The sequence below is a fragment of the Brassica oleracea genome, chromosome C7 (assembly GCF_000695525.1).
Source record: "Brassica oleracea var. oleracea cultivar TO1000 chromosome C7, BOL, whole genome shotgun sequence".
Lineage (NCBI taxonomy): Eukaryota > Viridiplantae > Streptophyta > Magnoliopsida > Brassicales > Brassicaceae > Brassica > Brassica oleracea.
This window is the reverse complement of record NC_027754.1, coordinates 15,885,546-15,901,730: the sequence shown is the minus strand read 5'-3', so window position 1 is coordinate 15,901,730 and position 16,185 is coordinate 15,885,546. Positions and strand designations below refer to the sequence as shown.

Here is a 16,185-nt window from a genome sequence, read left to right as displayed (position 1 = left end):
ACGTGTAGAAGCATTGTAATAAATGCGTTCATACTAAACCGAAAAATCCGGATATCCGTAACTCTACGAAGCAAATCAAATACTAGAATGCAATATCCGTAAAAAAAAAAAGCAAATCACAAATATCAATATTTATAGAAACGTATATCCAATTTTATTCGTTATATGCATATATATATATATATTTAAAGAATTATATATAAGTTATATATTATAGTTTATATAAATTTTACAATATTTTTGTTTTTAAATAATTTCATTTAAAGAATTTTATTTTTCATGTATTATTTTGAAAAAAATGTCATTTAATATTAATTAACAGTATCTTTATATATTTATCAATCATCTATATATACTTTTACATACACATACATATGCACATTGACTTGAGCACCTTATAACTAAGTATTTACCACAACTGAAATATCTAATTTTTTAGAAGTTAAAATATTAATTTTCTTAATGCTTATTTCACTATCGACCAAATTGTAGTAAAATAATTTGTCTTGATAATTTTCTTTTCTTTTTTTAACTATTATCCGTTTTGAAACTATAATATGAAACTATTGGTTCGACATCATGACTATCTAAGATTCATAACATGAAAACAAACAAATAATAGTAATTTTTGATTATCACAGGAAAAAAAATAAAAACATCAAACATTTTAACCGAACAAACCAAATAAATATTGATTTAAAATGATAGTTATATTTTAGGAGATTAAAAACTAAAAAACAACCTAAAACCGAACAAATATCCATATTAAACAGATTAATATCTCCTTATTAAAAAATATCGAAACTAATAATCACATTCCGCGTAAGGCGCAGATTATTACCTAGTAAAATATTATTTAAGATTAAGTTGAGCTTGTGAAAATGACGACTATAGCCTAGTGGTGGGTCAATGAGCTGGTTACTTGACCGATCGTTAAAGGTATTATCGTCATTTGCTATATACTAACATTCTTTTTTCTCCGGCGGATCCGTTGTAAGTTAAAAAATGCCGTTTTCTGTGTGTTTTATTTGTTCGGTAAAGACAATTAGATTACATAAAGAAACAAATTTCGAAACTATTAATTGTACGTTATATTTTGCTCTGTATGCATTGATGAAGCATTTGTTAGTAAACAAACAAAACATAGTTTTTATCAGAAAAAAAAAGACAAACAAAACATAGCTTAGAATCATTAGTCTTGTATAAACATCAAATATTAATCTTGTTTCTACAAAAAATAAATTGTTCCCGATTGCATAGCTTAGAACGATTTTTTCTTCTTCTTACAGCGTTAGTACTGTGAATTAAGACCTAGTTAGACGAATTGTATTGCTATACGTGACTGATAATGTGTTATAGATGTCTATGTGATCAAGTTTTGCTGCGGGTCTGGGAGCAGGAAAAGTGGGGCGAAAGAGTATTAGGTCGATGGGACACAAAGTGAATAAGTTCGTTCATCTACAGCTCAATCACCCGATGCATCCAATAACAAGGTCAGTATACATATTATCTTGTTTACAATATCAAAATTTAAACTAAACCTATCATTTACTTAAATTCTTTTCTTGCATGACTTCCTTCAAATGTTTTTTCATGTGGACTAGACTGATTATATACGTCAACAGCTAGCTATAAATGTTTCAAACCTTACAGATGATTATATATATTCAAAATGATATTACATACCCTAAGTATAATTTACACTTTAAGCGGATGAGAAAAAAACAAATTACACTTTTAAAGTGCTTCAAACTCTAACGATGACCAATTAAGTAGCTACAAGCTAATTTTCTAAATTACCATCTGTTCACCCGAATCCGCAAACATATATAAGTATCTGACTGTATTAGAATTTTTTTTCGATCCTTTAACATTCGTAATGGTATGTATGTAATTACGAAATACAAAGTTTTCCTAGATGTGATCATAAGATGATATTTATATTTCACTTTTAAAACTAAAAACGATAGGATTGTAGGATTACCTTAGCTAATATTCTTTCCTAAGTCTCTGTTATATGTACTAATAAAGAATCTCATAAAATTATCACATGATTTGGTTAAAATTTATGTTTCTTAAACTATATAAATAAATATAATATTTGCAACTGAATAGTTGCATTAAAATACTCTAAAATGGAAATTATAGTTAAGTTACGTATATAAATTACTAACATGACTGATCTCTTAGAAAAACATGACTGATCTTTAAAAATAATATAATTTTAAATAAAAATTTCATGGTACCCCCATTATATTTTTTTTTGGCAACAAACGACTATTCTATTACTCAAATTTGAGGTGATCTGGGTACTCCCATTTATGTTATGAATTTTGATTAGTATATAATTATTTGTTGGATCTATATGCATATATAATGTAAGAATAGTTTCTCAATCAGACCATGCATGTGGGCGATCTTAAAAGGCAGGGAGAAAAGCCCTAGTTTCACGGCTTTCTTAACGGGGAATTTTAATTTAAGTGATATTATATTCCGAAAAAGGCAAACAGCTACATATATATATAATGTTGTCTTTATTTCATCGTTGTTTCTGATGTTTATTCTTATACTTTGGGAGACTGTTTCAACCCTTTCTTTTGCAAGTTGAAAACAACGGTTAATAGCATGTCGCAAAAAACTAATTATACATTTGTATTTAAGTGTTACTATATACTACTTGATTTTCTTATATTTTCTTTAATCTAAAATCAGCATCTATATTTTTTTTAAACCATTTCACCGTTCTTCTGAAACCATTAAATATAATAAAAATATTGAGAAGAAAATGCTCGTCAGTGGTATATTATTTCTCTTTAAGCAATAATATAGATGCTGATTTTAGATTAAAAATGCATTGTACTTCTCAATATAATAAAAATGCTGAAGAGCAGAGTACACATTTTACATTTTACATGTCTTAATGGTATATTATTTCTAAGTACAAAAAAAAAATGGTATATTATTTCTCTTTAATCAATTTACATCCCCCCACTAGCATGCATTCACTACAAGAAATTGTTCAATTTGTGACCACTTAATCAGAAAGAAATTGGTTAGAAACAAGCATTTTTGTCCCATTTCTCACCACTTATAGTCGTCAAAAATACTTCGTCAGAAATCGGATTTGGTCAGGAAGTGGTCAATTATTGACCATATAAATGGTCAGTAATTTAGTCAGAATTATCGTCATAAACTGGTCACAACAATGTTGTACATTTTATGTTGTATCATAAGACAAATAAATACCATTACGTTATAATCAGTAGATAATTAAGAATCAGCAAGCACTATGTTTCGCATCACATAGACACATATTTATATATTGTCGTCACACACATTCATATATATAAATATATATCATATATATAAATATATATGAGAATATATATAAAGTTCTTACAAAATCACACACATGTATAATCTATTCTTTTATTTGTAACTGAATTATATGAAATGATCCATGAGAGTGTCAGACACTCAGAGCAGCCTTTATCAATATTTTGTCCCGCGTTATTTACGCGACCGATCTAACCGATGCGTGTGTCAACTTTAATTCCCATCTTTGGAGTTTTTCCCTTGCCAGTTTTCTAAATTGGAATACATATATACTATAATGGTATCTGTATATATATATATATTCTTTAAAAAATGAGACCTTGGCCGAGTTAAAGAAAAGGTGGAGGGTTTGTACGGAGATGATAATGCTACAACCGAGGAAATTGCTGCAGCGTTAAAGGAATTCTTTGATGCTTTTAAAACAGAAGAAATGTTCTGGAAGCAGAAGAGTCGAGTGTTTTGGCTGAGAGAAGGCGACATAAATACAAATTTTTTTTATACCTTGACAAAACAAAGAAAAGCAATGAATAAAATCACGCAGCTCCTAGATACAAATGGAAATATAGTTGAGGATGAAGAAGGATTAATAGCCATTGCTACTAGCTACTTTAGACTGATCTTTGAATCATCTAACCCAGAGGACATTGAGTAGGAACTAGCTCAAGTTCCTACGACGATCACTTGGGCAATGAATGACAACCTTACAGCTCCGGTCTCTAAATGGGAGGTCAAATTAGCGACTTTTGCTATGCATCCAGACAAGACCCTAGGTCCAGATGGAATGACTGCACTTTTCTATCAGAAATTCTGGGAGATAGTAAAGGAGGATTTAACTCTTATGGCTAATAAATTCCTTTTTGAGAGGACAGTGGCGAATGGACTGAATGATACGAATACATGTCTCATCCCAAAGACCACAAAACCTAATGAAATGGCTCAATTTAGACCCATTTGTTTGTGTAACGCCCGCTACAAGATAATCTCTAAGATCTTATGCCAGAGATTAAAGAGAGTGCTACTAGGCTTGATATTGGAAACCCAGTCAGCTTTTGTTGCTGGAAGACAGATCTCAGACAACATTATGATTGCTCAAGAAATGTTCCACACTCTGAGAACTAAACCAAGTGGACGCAGTAAAAGAATGGCCATTAAGACGGACATGAGCAAAGCATATGATAGGATGAAATGGTCTTTTATTGAAGCTGTCATGCGTAACATGAGTTTTTCAGAAACATGGATCACCTGGATAATGCGATGCATTATGTCGGTGATATATAAGGTACTCATGAATGGATAGCGAAGAGGAAATATTGTTCCTGGTAGAGGCCTACGCCAAGGAGATCCTTTGTCACCTTTCATTTTTATTCTATGCACGGAAGCGCTCACTAGCCTTCTAAATCATGCAGAGAACCAAGAGAAGATAACGGGGATGCGCGTCACACGCGCGTGTCCTTTGGTATCCCACCTTCTCTTTGCTGATGATAGCCTTTTCTTCTGTAAGGCGGAGCCCCGTGAATGTGAAGAAGTAATGAAAGTAGTCAGGAAATATGGTAAAGCATCTGGTGAATGTATCAACTTTGATAAATCATCCTTACTCTTTGGTAAGAGGATTGATGCAACTATTAGGCAATAGATTAAAGATGCACTTGGAATACAAAACGAAGGAGGCATGGGAACTTACTTAGGTATCCCGGAAGACATACGTGGTTCCAAGTGCAAACTTTTTGCATTTCTCAAGGATAAGTTGATGCATATAGTGAATGGATGGACATGTAGATATCTCTCAAAAGGAGGGAAGGAAGTGTTGATTAAATCCATTATGCTAGCTCTTCCGACTTACGTTATGTTTACTTTCCTGCTCCCATTAAAGATATGTGAAAACCTAGCAAGTGCCATTACTCAATTCTGGTGGAGTTCAAATCCACCAAAAAGAGGAATACACTGGGCGAAATAGGAAAAAATCTGTTTACCAAGAGAGGAGGGTGGGATTGGTTTCCGTATGATCAATGAGTTCAATCTGCCCCTATTGAAAAAAAAATTATGGAGGCTAGTGCAATTTTCTGACTGTTTGGTTGCCCGAGTCTTGTGGAGAAAATACTTTAGATTGACTTCACCATTACGAGTAAACTCTTTTAGCAGCCCATCCTATGTGTGGACTAACATTTATGTTGCAAGGAAGTTGTTATTACTGGGAATCAGACAGAAGATACATTCAGGTTATGAAGTCAAGGTGTGGGAGGATCTGTGGATTCCAACGACCCCTGCGAGACCAGCTATCCCTGTAGCGCCAGTTATGCATCCTAATATGAGAGTCAGCGATCTCATTAATCAGGTATTAAAGGATTGGAGGTGTGGGAGGATCTGTGGATTCCAACGACCCCTGCGAGACCAGCTATCCCTGTAGCGCCAGTTATGCATCCTAATATGAGAGTCAGCGATCTCATTAATCAGGTATTAAAGGATTGGAGGTGTGGGAGGATCTGTGGATTCCAACGACCCCTGCGAGACCAGCTATCCCTGTAGCGCCAGTTATGCAGAGTCAGGGATCTCATTAATCAGGTATCAAAGGATTGGGATGTTGGTCTATTGGAGAATTATGTCAATCCTGATGACATACCACTCATAAGGAGTTTAGCCATAAGCTCAACTCATCGTCGTGATACATTCTGCTGGAATTACATAAGGAATGACCAATACACGGTTAAATCTGGATATTGGGTGGCTCAGAATTTATTAAAGACATAGGAAGAGAAGGAAGTCTTGGAGCCGAGTATCACGAAGCTTCAAGCCTTTGCTTGAAAGTTAAAGGCGCCTAAGAAAATATGTCATCTTATATGGCAATTGTTAACTGGTCATGTGGCAGTAACGAGAAACTTAGCAAGACATAATATGAGGTGTGATAACTACTGCCCAAGATGTGGAGAACTAGAGGAATCTGTAACTCATGCCATTTTCGAATGTCCGCCAGCTCTACAAGTTTGGTCCTTATCATCAACTCCAACAAGCCCATATATATTTCCAGTACGAAGCATCTACACAAATATGGATTAACTATTCTGGAGGAAAAACAACATTATCAAGCCAGAACAAGACATAGATCATTATCCCTGGATAATCTGGTATATTTGGAAGGCTAGGAATGACAAAATTTTCAGGGGGGATAGACAGAGATCCTTTGGAGCTAGTTCGATATGCAGAAAGTGAATGCCCAGGCTGGTTTGATGCAAACGAAGTGGTACAACCAGTGGTACAAGATAACAATACTGAGGAACCCCAAGTCATAAGCTTGGGTAATATGTGCTTGTTAGATGGATCTTGGACAACCTCTGCTCACTTTAGTGGATGTGGATGGGTCTGGATGGACAGTGGTGGGAACATTCAACTTATGGAGACAAGAAATTGCACTCGAATCAGCCTTGCATTCGGAGGTAGAAGAACTACGATGGACAATGGAGAATATGCTTCAACATTCAACATGCTAGAGCTTTGGGACAGACTGCAAGGAGCTGATTGCAATGATAGAGGAACCTCATGCATGGCCAAGCTTTGCGACAGAATTGGAGAGGATAGAGACGATATAGATATGCTTCCCGGACTTCAGCATCATTCATGTTCCACGAGCGCACAATCAGATTTCAGACTTTTTAGCTAAGACTGCTAGATCCATCCATAGGGAGTTACATTTTATTGGTTGTTCTACTCCGGTCTGGTTACCCAGACCACCTAAAGTTTGAGTAATAGAATGGCTTTTTGAGGCAAAAAAAGAGAGACCTTGGCAATGCTGTATTGCATAACTCAAAAGAGTTATATAGTTCTAACTTCTAAGTGTTTACACTTTACGTTCTAAGTGTTATAGTTATTTTACATAACTGATTGGAACTGAGCATAGAGAAAATAAGAAAACATCTTCTCTCTTTTTCGGATCAAAGAACATCTTAAAATCCCCTTCAGTTTATGTTCTTAACACTTTTTTTGTCATCATGTACTTAACATTGAAAACAACAAAAGGGTATATTGTATAAGCCAATATCTATGCCTAACTTTCAGCTGGAAGTGCTTTATCTAATGGGTGAACTTACGTAATGACTACACGCGATGTTGGACTAGTTGCGACCACCAAATTAATTTTGTTTTTTGTCAACATTTACTATGAGTCCAAATGATAACACGCGAAACAATGCGGTGCGGTTTTAACCGTAACAAAAATATATAGATTTTTTTTATTAATATTAACTAGGATGCGGTGCAATCTGATATCACCATTCGAAACTTATATCGTGGACATTAATTTTAGAGATAATTTGAATGTAGAAAATAGGTAAAGAGTACTAACATTTTGATGTGTGATTTTGAGAGAGTCTAAGAATATAATGGGAACAGTGACCTTAAGTTAAGTCAAATCATCCATCCACTCTGATTGATAGAAAGAAAAATTCATCACAACTCTTTGTTTCCTAAATAAGTTGTTTTTGATTTGACGAGTGGGGGAGAAGAACAGTTTTAACGTTTATTGCTAGCTTTTATAATTTACATGTTAATGGGTTTTTTCTTTCATGATGGGACGTAGAGATGTTTTTTTTTCATAATGTTTGTTCTTGTGGGGTGAATGGTTTTCTAGGTGATCTATATGAGTTCAGGCTTGGTGTTGAAGACAAACAGAAAGTTTGCTAAGGTAAATGGGTTATAGTTTGGATATAAGTAAGAGAAAAATAATTACCAGCAAAACGAACAATACATCACCACATATTTGTACATCTGGATAAAATTAATGTATTAAAACTATACGAATTATATGAATCATATGACAACATCACTAAATTAAAAATGCTATGTTGTTAACACTAAAAATATACTTTTAATATCGGAAAGTATGTCAAATTTGGACTTTGACATCACCAAATAAAAATTTATTTGAGAAACAGATCATAATACATAACCAAATGATTAAAAACAGAATAAATACATGTAGATCAAACATTCAAAATGCAACGTATATATCAAAAACATGAGTTAATGCGTTAAAGTGTGTTAATTATCACCAGAAATTTCCGGGTTAAAAGCCCAATACACGTTTATGATTATCAGAATTATGTTGATGTGTCAACAACATAACAAATAGTAATCGAGGGATGCTGTCGTAAGATTTATGTAGTCCGTGTAGTTTTCAATACATTATTATTATTATTATTTTTATTTTTATTTTATTTATGGTTATATGTATGGTAACAATTTTCGTGTACTTGGCAGTCATTTTTCCTCCTATACACACTAATAAAATAATTAATCTCAAAACTATACAAATTTACTAACTTCAGTCAATCGTTTAATACGTAGGCTTCGAATGGTAAAAGCAGTTCAAACGGGACAAATCAAGCAGATCATGCAGATCAAGCAGGACAAGTGCAGATCAAACGGAACAAGTGCAGATCAAGCGGATCATGCAGGAGAGAAGCAGATCAAACCGATCAAATAATTTATTATAACTTATGAATGACAAAATCAGTTCAAAACTATAGATCATATATTAAAACAATAAAAATTACACCTAGATATCTAAACAAATATCTTAGATGTTATAGGATCGGCCGAAATGCCCGTAAATATTTTATAAGATACTTACACTTCTTTTATTTTATTTTTAGGTGATCAAGATTTTCTTGAGAGAACCGGTATGTTACAGTAATATTAAACTTTTGGTTAAATTTACCACCGGGAAACTCTCTACCAGTGGGTGTAAGATATTTGAAATGATAATTAGTCATGAAAATTATTTGATCGTAAAACTCAATAAATACACGTTCTCGGTTAAGATTTCATTTAAAATTGTCTTCTCTCAATAGATTTACAAAATTTCAATCATTTACCTATATATTAACTATTTTAAAACATAAAAAAAATATTAACTATTTACCCTTGTTGATATTTATGTAGGAAGATTTATATCTTCTTCCTTTGAAAATATTGTGTTTTGTCGGCGATTGAACGTTATGCTTATAATTTTAAAACAACACAAAGAGCATTAGTGTAAACTATATAGTTTGAGCTAATCATTGTACATTATTTATAAAATCAGATAAATATATTTTAAAGTTAAGTGTTTGTAACAAAATTATTTATTATAAAAAAAATGCAGGTCAACACCACTAAATGTTAGCGGATGAGATCTGCATGCAAATCTCCCATTTTTTCCACAAAATAACAAAAATATTGAACTGCATGCAGATCTTCCGCTTAACTGCTTGTGCAAACAGAAAAACGTGAATGATGAATGTATTGCGGGAGAACTGCACGTGGAGGAGAACTGTACTTGTCATGCTCTTCCATTCGTAACCTTAGTAAATAATAGATCAACTATACATGTATGTCTATTTTAAATAAATAAATTAAGAATGATTTAGGGCATGACTGGTTCAAACGCAACGGTGGCGGTTGCAGTTGCGGAAATTTACGGATTCAGGTGGTTGCGGTTTCTAGCGGTTTTAAGAAATTTGTACGATTGGTTCTGCGGTTAGAAATTGGTGTGTTTGCGGGATACTTATGACTGGTTAACTACCGAATGCAGCAGCGGTTAAATAATAAATTAACAATATTTACATTTTATATAATTATAAAATATCAAAAATCATAATATTATAATAAATATACAAATTATATTTAGAAAGTTATAGTTTTAAATTTTTCAAAATTATAGAAAATATTTTTATTTTTAAAATTTATAATATTAATTAAAATATAATAGATATATTTATTATTTTTATAGTTCTAATTTAAATTTTTTATTTTTATTTTTATTTTTGTATTTATATTGTTTTAAAAAAAAGAATTTTTTTTTATCCTCCCGTAACCGCTCGCAACCGCAAACGCTAGCTGGAACCAGCTTTTAAATTTATAAGGTTTAGAGCGATTTGAGCGATTGTTGCAAAACGCCAAAAACTTCTACCAACCGCAGAAGATGCGTTTGCGGGTGGTAGCAGAGAAACCAGTCATACTCTTATTATGTTGATTTTAAAATTCTTACCTACCAATAAAATATTTTTTGCGTAAGAAATAAAACTATAATATTTTTACCGCATTGGTCCATGAAGGGTGAACATTATAATACAATTTTTTATAGTTTTTATCAACCGTCCATATAATTAAAACAAGTTTTGATCGAAAGATAAATTATATGAAGAAAACTCCATCCGACTATGTCTGGTTTAAATGGGAAAATAATAGCATATTTTGCTAGTGAAACCACACATACATTTTTGCTCCTAAAGATATGGAACAAGCTCACACTCTCAAAGTTCTCCTGCTAAAAGCTAAAATATATCCAACTCTGAAGCGAAGCCCGACCAATCCACCAGATTTGTAGACATATCCACTTATATTTGAACAGTACGTCTCAAATCAAATTGAGGGAACTTACATATATCTTTCATACGCGATAATGCCCAGAACAATTCTTCCATCCCAGCATGTAAAACTGAGAACCTTCTATTGCAACCACATAGTCCAAAAGATTCAACACCCATTTGGTTCGTAAGACTCCACCGTAACCACTAACTGTATCATTATCAATCCGTACAACATTGATTTGGTAAATTAGAATGTGAGATATCCAAGAGAGGCTACTTTAAATACTAATCTTAATCTTAATTTTCCATACAGTTTTAAATGGTTTGAAATCTTTTATAAATATTTTATATAACGAAAGTTAAATGGTTTAGATTAATCCGTGTTTCATAGTTTAAAATTAAAATATAACATATAAAGTCCAAAATGTGACTCTAATTCAACAGATTAGATATATTTTAATTTTTTATTTTATTCCAAAGATAAATGAATATTTTTTTTAAAGTTCTAACAAAATATTTTTAAAAGTTTATTTCCAAAGAGAAGTTAATTTAAATTTCAATTATCAGTAAAGTATAATTAAAATATTTTATGTGATTTTACTTTTTTATTTTTAAATCAAAACTGAATTAATTTTATTTTTAATTATATTTTAATGATAATCAGAATTTAAATTAATTAATTACGAAAATAAATTGCAAATATTTTTTTATTAATTTTGTTAGAATTTTATAAAGAAAATTGTTTATTTGTATTTCAAATAAAAAAATTAAGATATTAAAAGATATTCTAATTAAACTATGTGTAATTTGATAAATTTTCTAAGAGAGGGTTCAAACAAATAAATCACACATAAAAATTTATAGGACTATAATTTAATATATTAGATAATATGGTATATTTGCTTGCCCTCACTGTGGAGAAATAGAATCAGCGACACACCTCTTCCTGGAGTGTCCATTTGCACGACAGGTTTGGGTCAGAGCTCCCGTATCTTCTCTCCCGGATCTCACCAACATAGCAGATTCCCTCCAAGCCTTAATGCTGGCGTCTTCTCTGGTCGTCTCCCACCAACGGGTATTAGCTCTGACATCTTCTCTTGGATATGTTGGAACATCTGGACTGCAAGGAACAACCTATTTTTTGAAAACCGACATATCTCCGCTAGTACGGTTATGACGAACACAATAAGCGGAGCTAGGGAATGGCTAGTAGCTCAGGAATCTTGTAGGCCACTTCACCAGGTACCGCCTTTATGTCAACCACCCACACACTTTCCACCAGAGGTAACCCCCTGCAACTCGGACGCTGCATGGAAGAACGACTCGCTTACAGCGGGTTTGGGATGGGTCATCCACTGTGACCGCGCGGGACAACAAATTCAAGGATCATCATGGTGTGATTCAATCTCCTCACCCCTCCTTGCAGAAGCCATTGCGTTGAAGATGACACTGCTAGCAGCTCAATCTTTTTGCATTCCTAAAGTCTGGATCAGAGACTCCCAAGGGCTCATCAGAGCCATCAACTCGAAGTCCTATCCAATGGAGATTTTTGGAGTTCTAATGGATATCGAGTTTCTATCTGCTTCCTTTGATTTCATTTGCTTCTCTTTTATTCCGAGAGACCAGAACTCAGTAGCTGACTTTCTAGCTAAAGCAGCTCTGCGTAATGCTTCTCATGCAATGTACTAGATTTATTTATCATCTAATCAAGTTTGTTGTTCAAAAAAGAAAAGATAATATGGTAAGTTAGGCGTAAAAACTAAATTTAATGGCAGGTCCTATCATTAAGTTTTTTAAAGTAGTTCATTTCTTCACTCAAATCAATTAAAGGGAACATCATTTATGAAAACGATGGTTTACAAACAAGTAAGACTTGTTATTTCACACCTATCAGAAAATAAATCAAAAGAGCTTTGACTAGAGATCATAGTTTTGATCGACATGGAAGTAGGGGGATAAGCTTGAAGTCTATCATATCATTTTGACTGAATAATAAATACGTCAACAAGTTATACCTAATAATTTAGTGGTTCGATTTTTAGTAAGTGACAGCTAAACCAAAAATCCAGTCATTAACCGTGGATATATTTTGGTACGATAAAAAGGGTGGGTATATTACTTGGGATCCCCTTGATCAAAAACGCGGCTTCCGCGGCTGTATGGGCAGAAATAAACATTCGGCAGATAGAAACCGCGAAAATCTTACTATAATCAAACTAAAAATCAGAAAATGTGGAAAACTCATTTTTCTATTCACTGGAGTTCAAAATATAGAGTTTTTTTTAGTAGATTTATGATTTTGAGTTCAATACAAAGAAAAACTAAAAAATAAGATGAAACATTGAAAGAAAAAATATTTTGCTGCCACTGAAATAGTTACAGATCGTGTAACCACTTGAGGAAGAAGATGAAAATTGCGTTGTACTCCTCTTTAAAACTAAGCTGAAAATTTACCCAAAATTACTTTGATGAAGAATCAAGTCTTTACTAAAAGATTCAAAACAGCACCTTAGCCACTATACCAACTCATAATACTGTGTAATAAGTTACAATATTATATATAATAGCTACTATAAAAGTCTTAAAATATTTGACATGTCAGCATTTCGGAACAGATTGTAAAAATATCTTCTTAATGTTTTAAGAACCGACAGCTAGCATGTCCCATCTTTGCAACTGAACCGAGAAAGATAGCATCATTAAAAAAAAGATTTAGTACTTCAAGATTTACCACAATCCAAAGGCGTAAAACCGAACACCAGATTCATTAACTAAAACTGAACATGTTTTTTTTATAGGGATTTATGTTTTGCTGGTTATTCTATTCCAATCTATATTTCCATACTATTTATTGTTTGAGAACTAGAATTTTTTTTTTATGTCAAAAAGGCTTTGAAATTAATCTCCCAGTAATATCCATAGAATTCTCGAATAATTGATTCGGCAAAAGATTTTATCCGACTGCACGCATAGCACCTAACGCAATGCCCAACAAGGCTTAGATCGGATATGCGAGACAAGGCTTGGATCGGGGTCGACCCATTATTTTTCCAGAAATTTTTGATATCGTATGTGGTTATAAATAGGAAAATTGGACTATATGACAACCAAAAAACTATAATTTATTATCTAACTGAAAAAAATTACTATGATATTCAATATATTTTCTATCTTATTTTACAAAATACACTTTAAAAAATCGATACCACTGTTTACTATTTTTTTTCTCCGCCTCTTAGATTACAGATTCCCGTGACTATATCTATGTTTTCATACTTTAGTTTTCGTTTTTGAATCTTACAAGACAGGTTGGAACTATTGCATCATCGTTCACCAGGGCTGTTATGTAGATCCAATGGTGAAGAATAACGAAAGTGGACCGGTAATTGTGTTGCCGTGTCAGAAAAAGGAGAGAAGATGGCTCGTAGACGCTATAGTGGTGAAAGATAATTACTGTGGGTCAGTGAATGTTTGTACCACCATATCTGAAAAAAAAGAAAAGGTGAATAAGATAACTCGTCGACTATACTACATTCGGTAAAAGAAAATTATAGAGTAGTATAGTATGTGTTATTTAGTGCAACTATTTGTGTATGGTCACTATACTATTTCAGATATAGCTTTTATTTTTCTTTAAATGGCAAAATATGTCTTCAAATTTGACAGTTCTCTTCTTTTCTATTTTGTATGGTTGCTTGTAATATGAAAATTATTTTGTTTGAATGTTGGACACAGATTAGGAGTCTAGTTTATGGACGTTTTTTTCATCAACACAAACTTATTTCTTCTCGTACTATTTTACATTTGATGCTCAACTAATGTAATGGAACATGCTATATTTTATATACTATTTATAGAGGGTTCATAGTATGTCTTTTACATGAAAAAAAATATTATATATTATATATTATATATTTTCAGATTTTGGTTTTATTTAATATATATCTATATTATTAGGGTGAACGATCTATTTCCCCATGAGTACTGTCGTATAGCATCAGATCCCCACCAAACTATGACCTCGTGCTAAAACTACATGAATTTAAAGTTGTAAACTTATTTCTCTCCAAATTATAAGTTTTAATCGGTTAACTATTAACCAACCAATTAAACCAATGAAAATCTCAAACTAATTTTTTATTTAAAAAAAAAATGATTCACACACAAAAAAGGTGATTCCCAAAATTTTTTTTATACCAACATTTGTACATTCTCCTTCGATCTCAATCACACGTATTAAAGTTGTGTATGTGGGAACCGAAATTCGCACTGTCGATTTCCGTTTAAATAAGGAAACTAGGAAAACTCTAATTTCCCAGAAGTCCCAGATATCTGCTAATACCACACGCCAAGCAATCAAGATAGTTCTTATTCCGAATCTGCGTTTGAGCCTTTACAACAAGGTAAGTGGCTGGGCTACGAGAGCTGTCGGTGAGATTTCTAGTTCTAAAACCCTAAGACGGCAATAACCTAGTTGAGTCGCAGCTCGAATAACAAAAACGAAAATATGCCTAATTGTTCTAAGTGCTAAATTTGCTCTGAGAAAAGTCCTAAAACGGAAAATTGCCTAAAATCGCTCTAAGTGCTAAGTTTGCTGTGAAAAAGTCCTCCTCCTTGCCTCTCGCCTAGGACTCCTTATATACTGGCTCCTAGGTCGGTTTGCGCTTTTCCTCTTCTGCCCTTAAGCCGTCATAGCGTAAAAATGGAGATAATCCATTTTTTTCGATCTTCGTAATTATCTTCAAAATTTCGTATTTATCAGTGGAAACTTGACATTTATCTTTCCTTGCGAACCAAGCGTAAACCGTCATGCGGCTTACGGGCTGTTGGTTAAGAAATCGTAAGCTGGGCCTCGAGTCATGTCTTAGGTCCCTTTGGGCCGTCTTCTGACTCGAAGCGTTTATTACGGCTTCTTTCGATAAAGGATGAACTTTCCGCGGTTCTTACGGTAAAGTTTGATTGATGACTTAAGATGGTGGAAAACGTGAAATGAGTTCGCTACGGTCTTTGGGAGATAGCATCGAAGGGTAGATGAGAATGCATGGACTAATGTTGTATCGACGTTTCAGAAGAGCTCGGTCGCTGCGTAGCGATCGAGCGGAACAGACGCTCGGTTGCTACGTAGCGACCGAGCTTCGGCTTGGGCTCGGTCGCTACGTAGCGACGAGCGGAACGAGAGCTCGGTCGCTACGTAGCGACCGAGCGGAACACGCGTTCGGTCGCTGCTAGCGACCCTTTTCGAGCTCTTGTCCGATGCCTCGTGTTTCCTCCGCAAAGCTTTTCGTAAAGAAGAATCTATTTCGAAAAAGTATTTGTCGAAGAAGGTTTTTCGTTTTCTTCTTCGGGCGTTTTGATCTTTAACTTCGTCGTATCCATAACCGGTCTGGGCATGTTTCCGATGGCTTATGCTTGATCTAAATAGAATTCGAACGAAGCTTTATCTCGGGAACATACGTTGTGATGTTCTCTTGACCGAACATGATTTGTTGCGAACAGACATACTTGTATT

At 33.5% G+C, this 16,185-nt stretch overlaps 1 protein-coding gene across 1 annotated transcript; it reads left to right on the top strand.

Annotated features, from left to right (window-relative positions):
* Nucleotides 1-11,849: 11,849 nt before the first annotated feature.
* Nucleotides 11,850-12,365, top strand: LOC106302693. Its single transcript, XM_013739152.1, has one exon. The coding sequence runs from the start codon at nt 11,850-11,852 to the stop codon at nt 12,363-12,365; it is 516 nt and encodes a 171-aa protein (XP_013594606.1).
* Nucleotides 12,366-16,185: the final 3,820 nt, after the last annotated feature.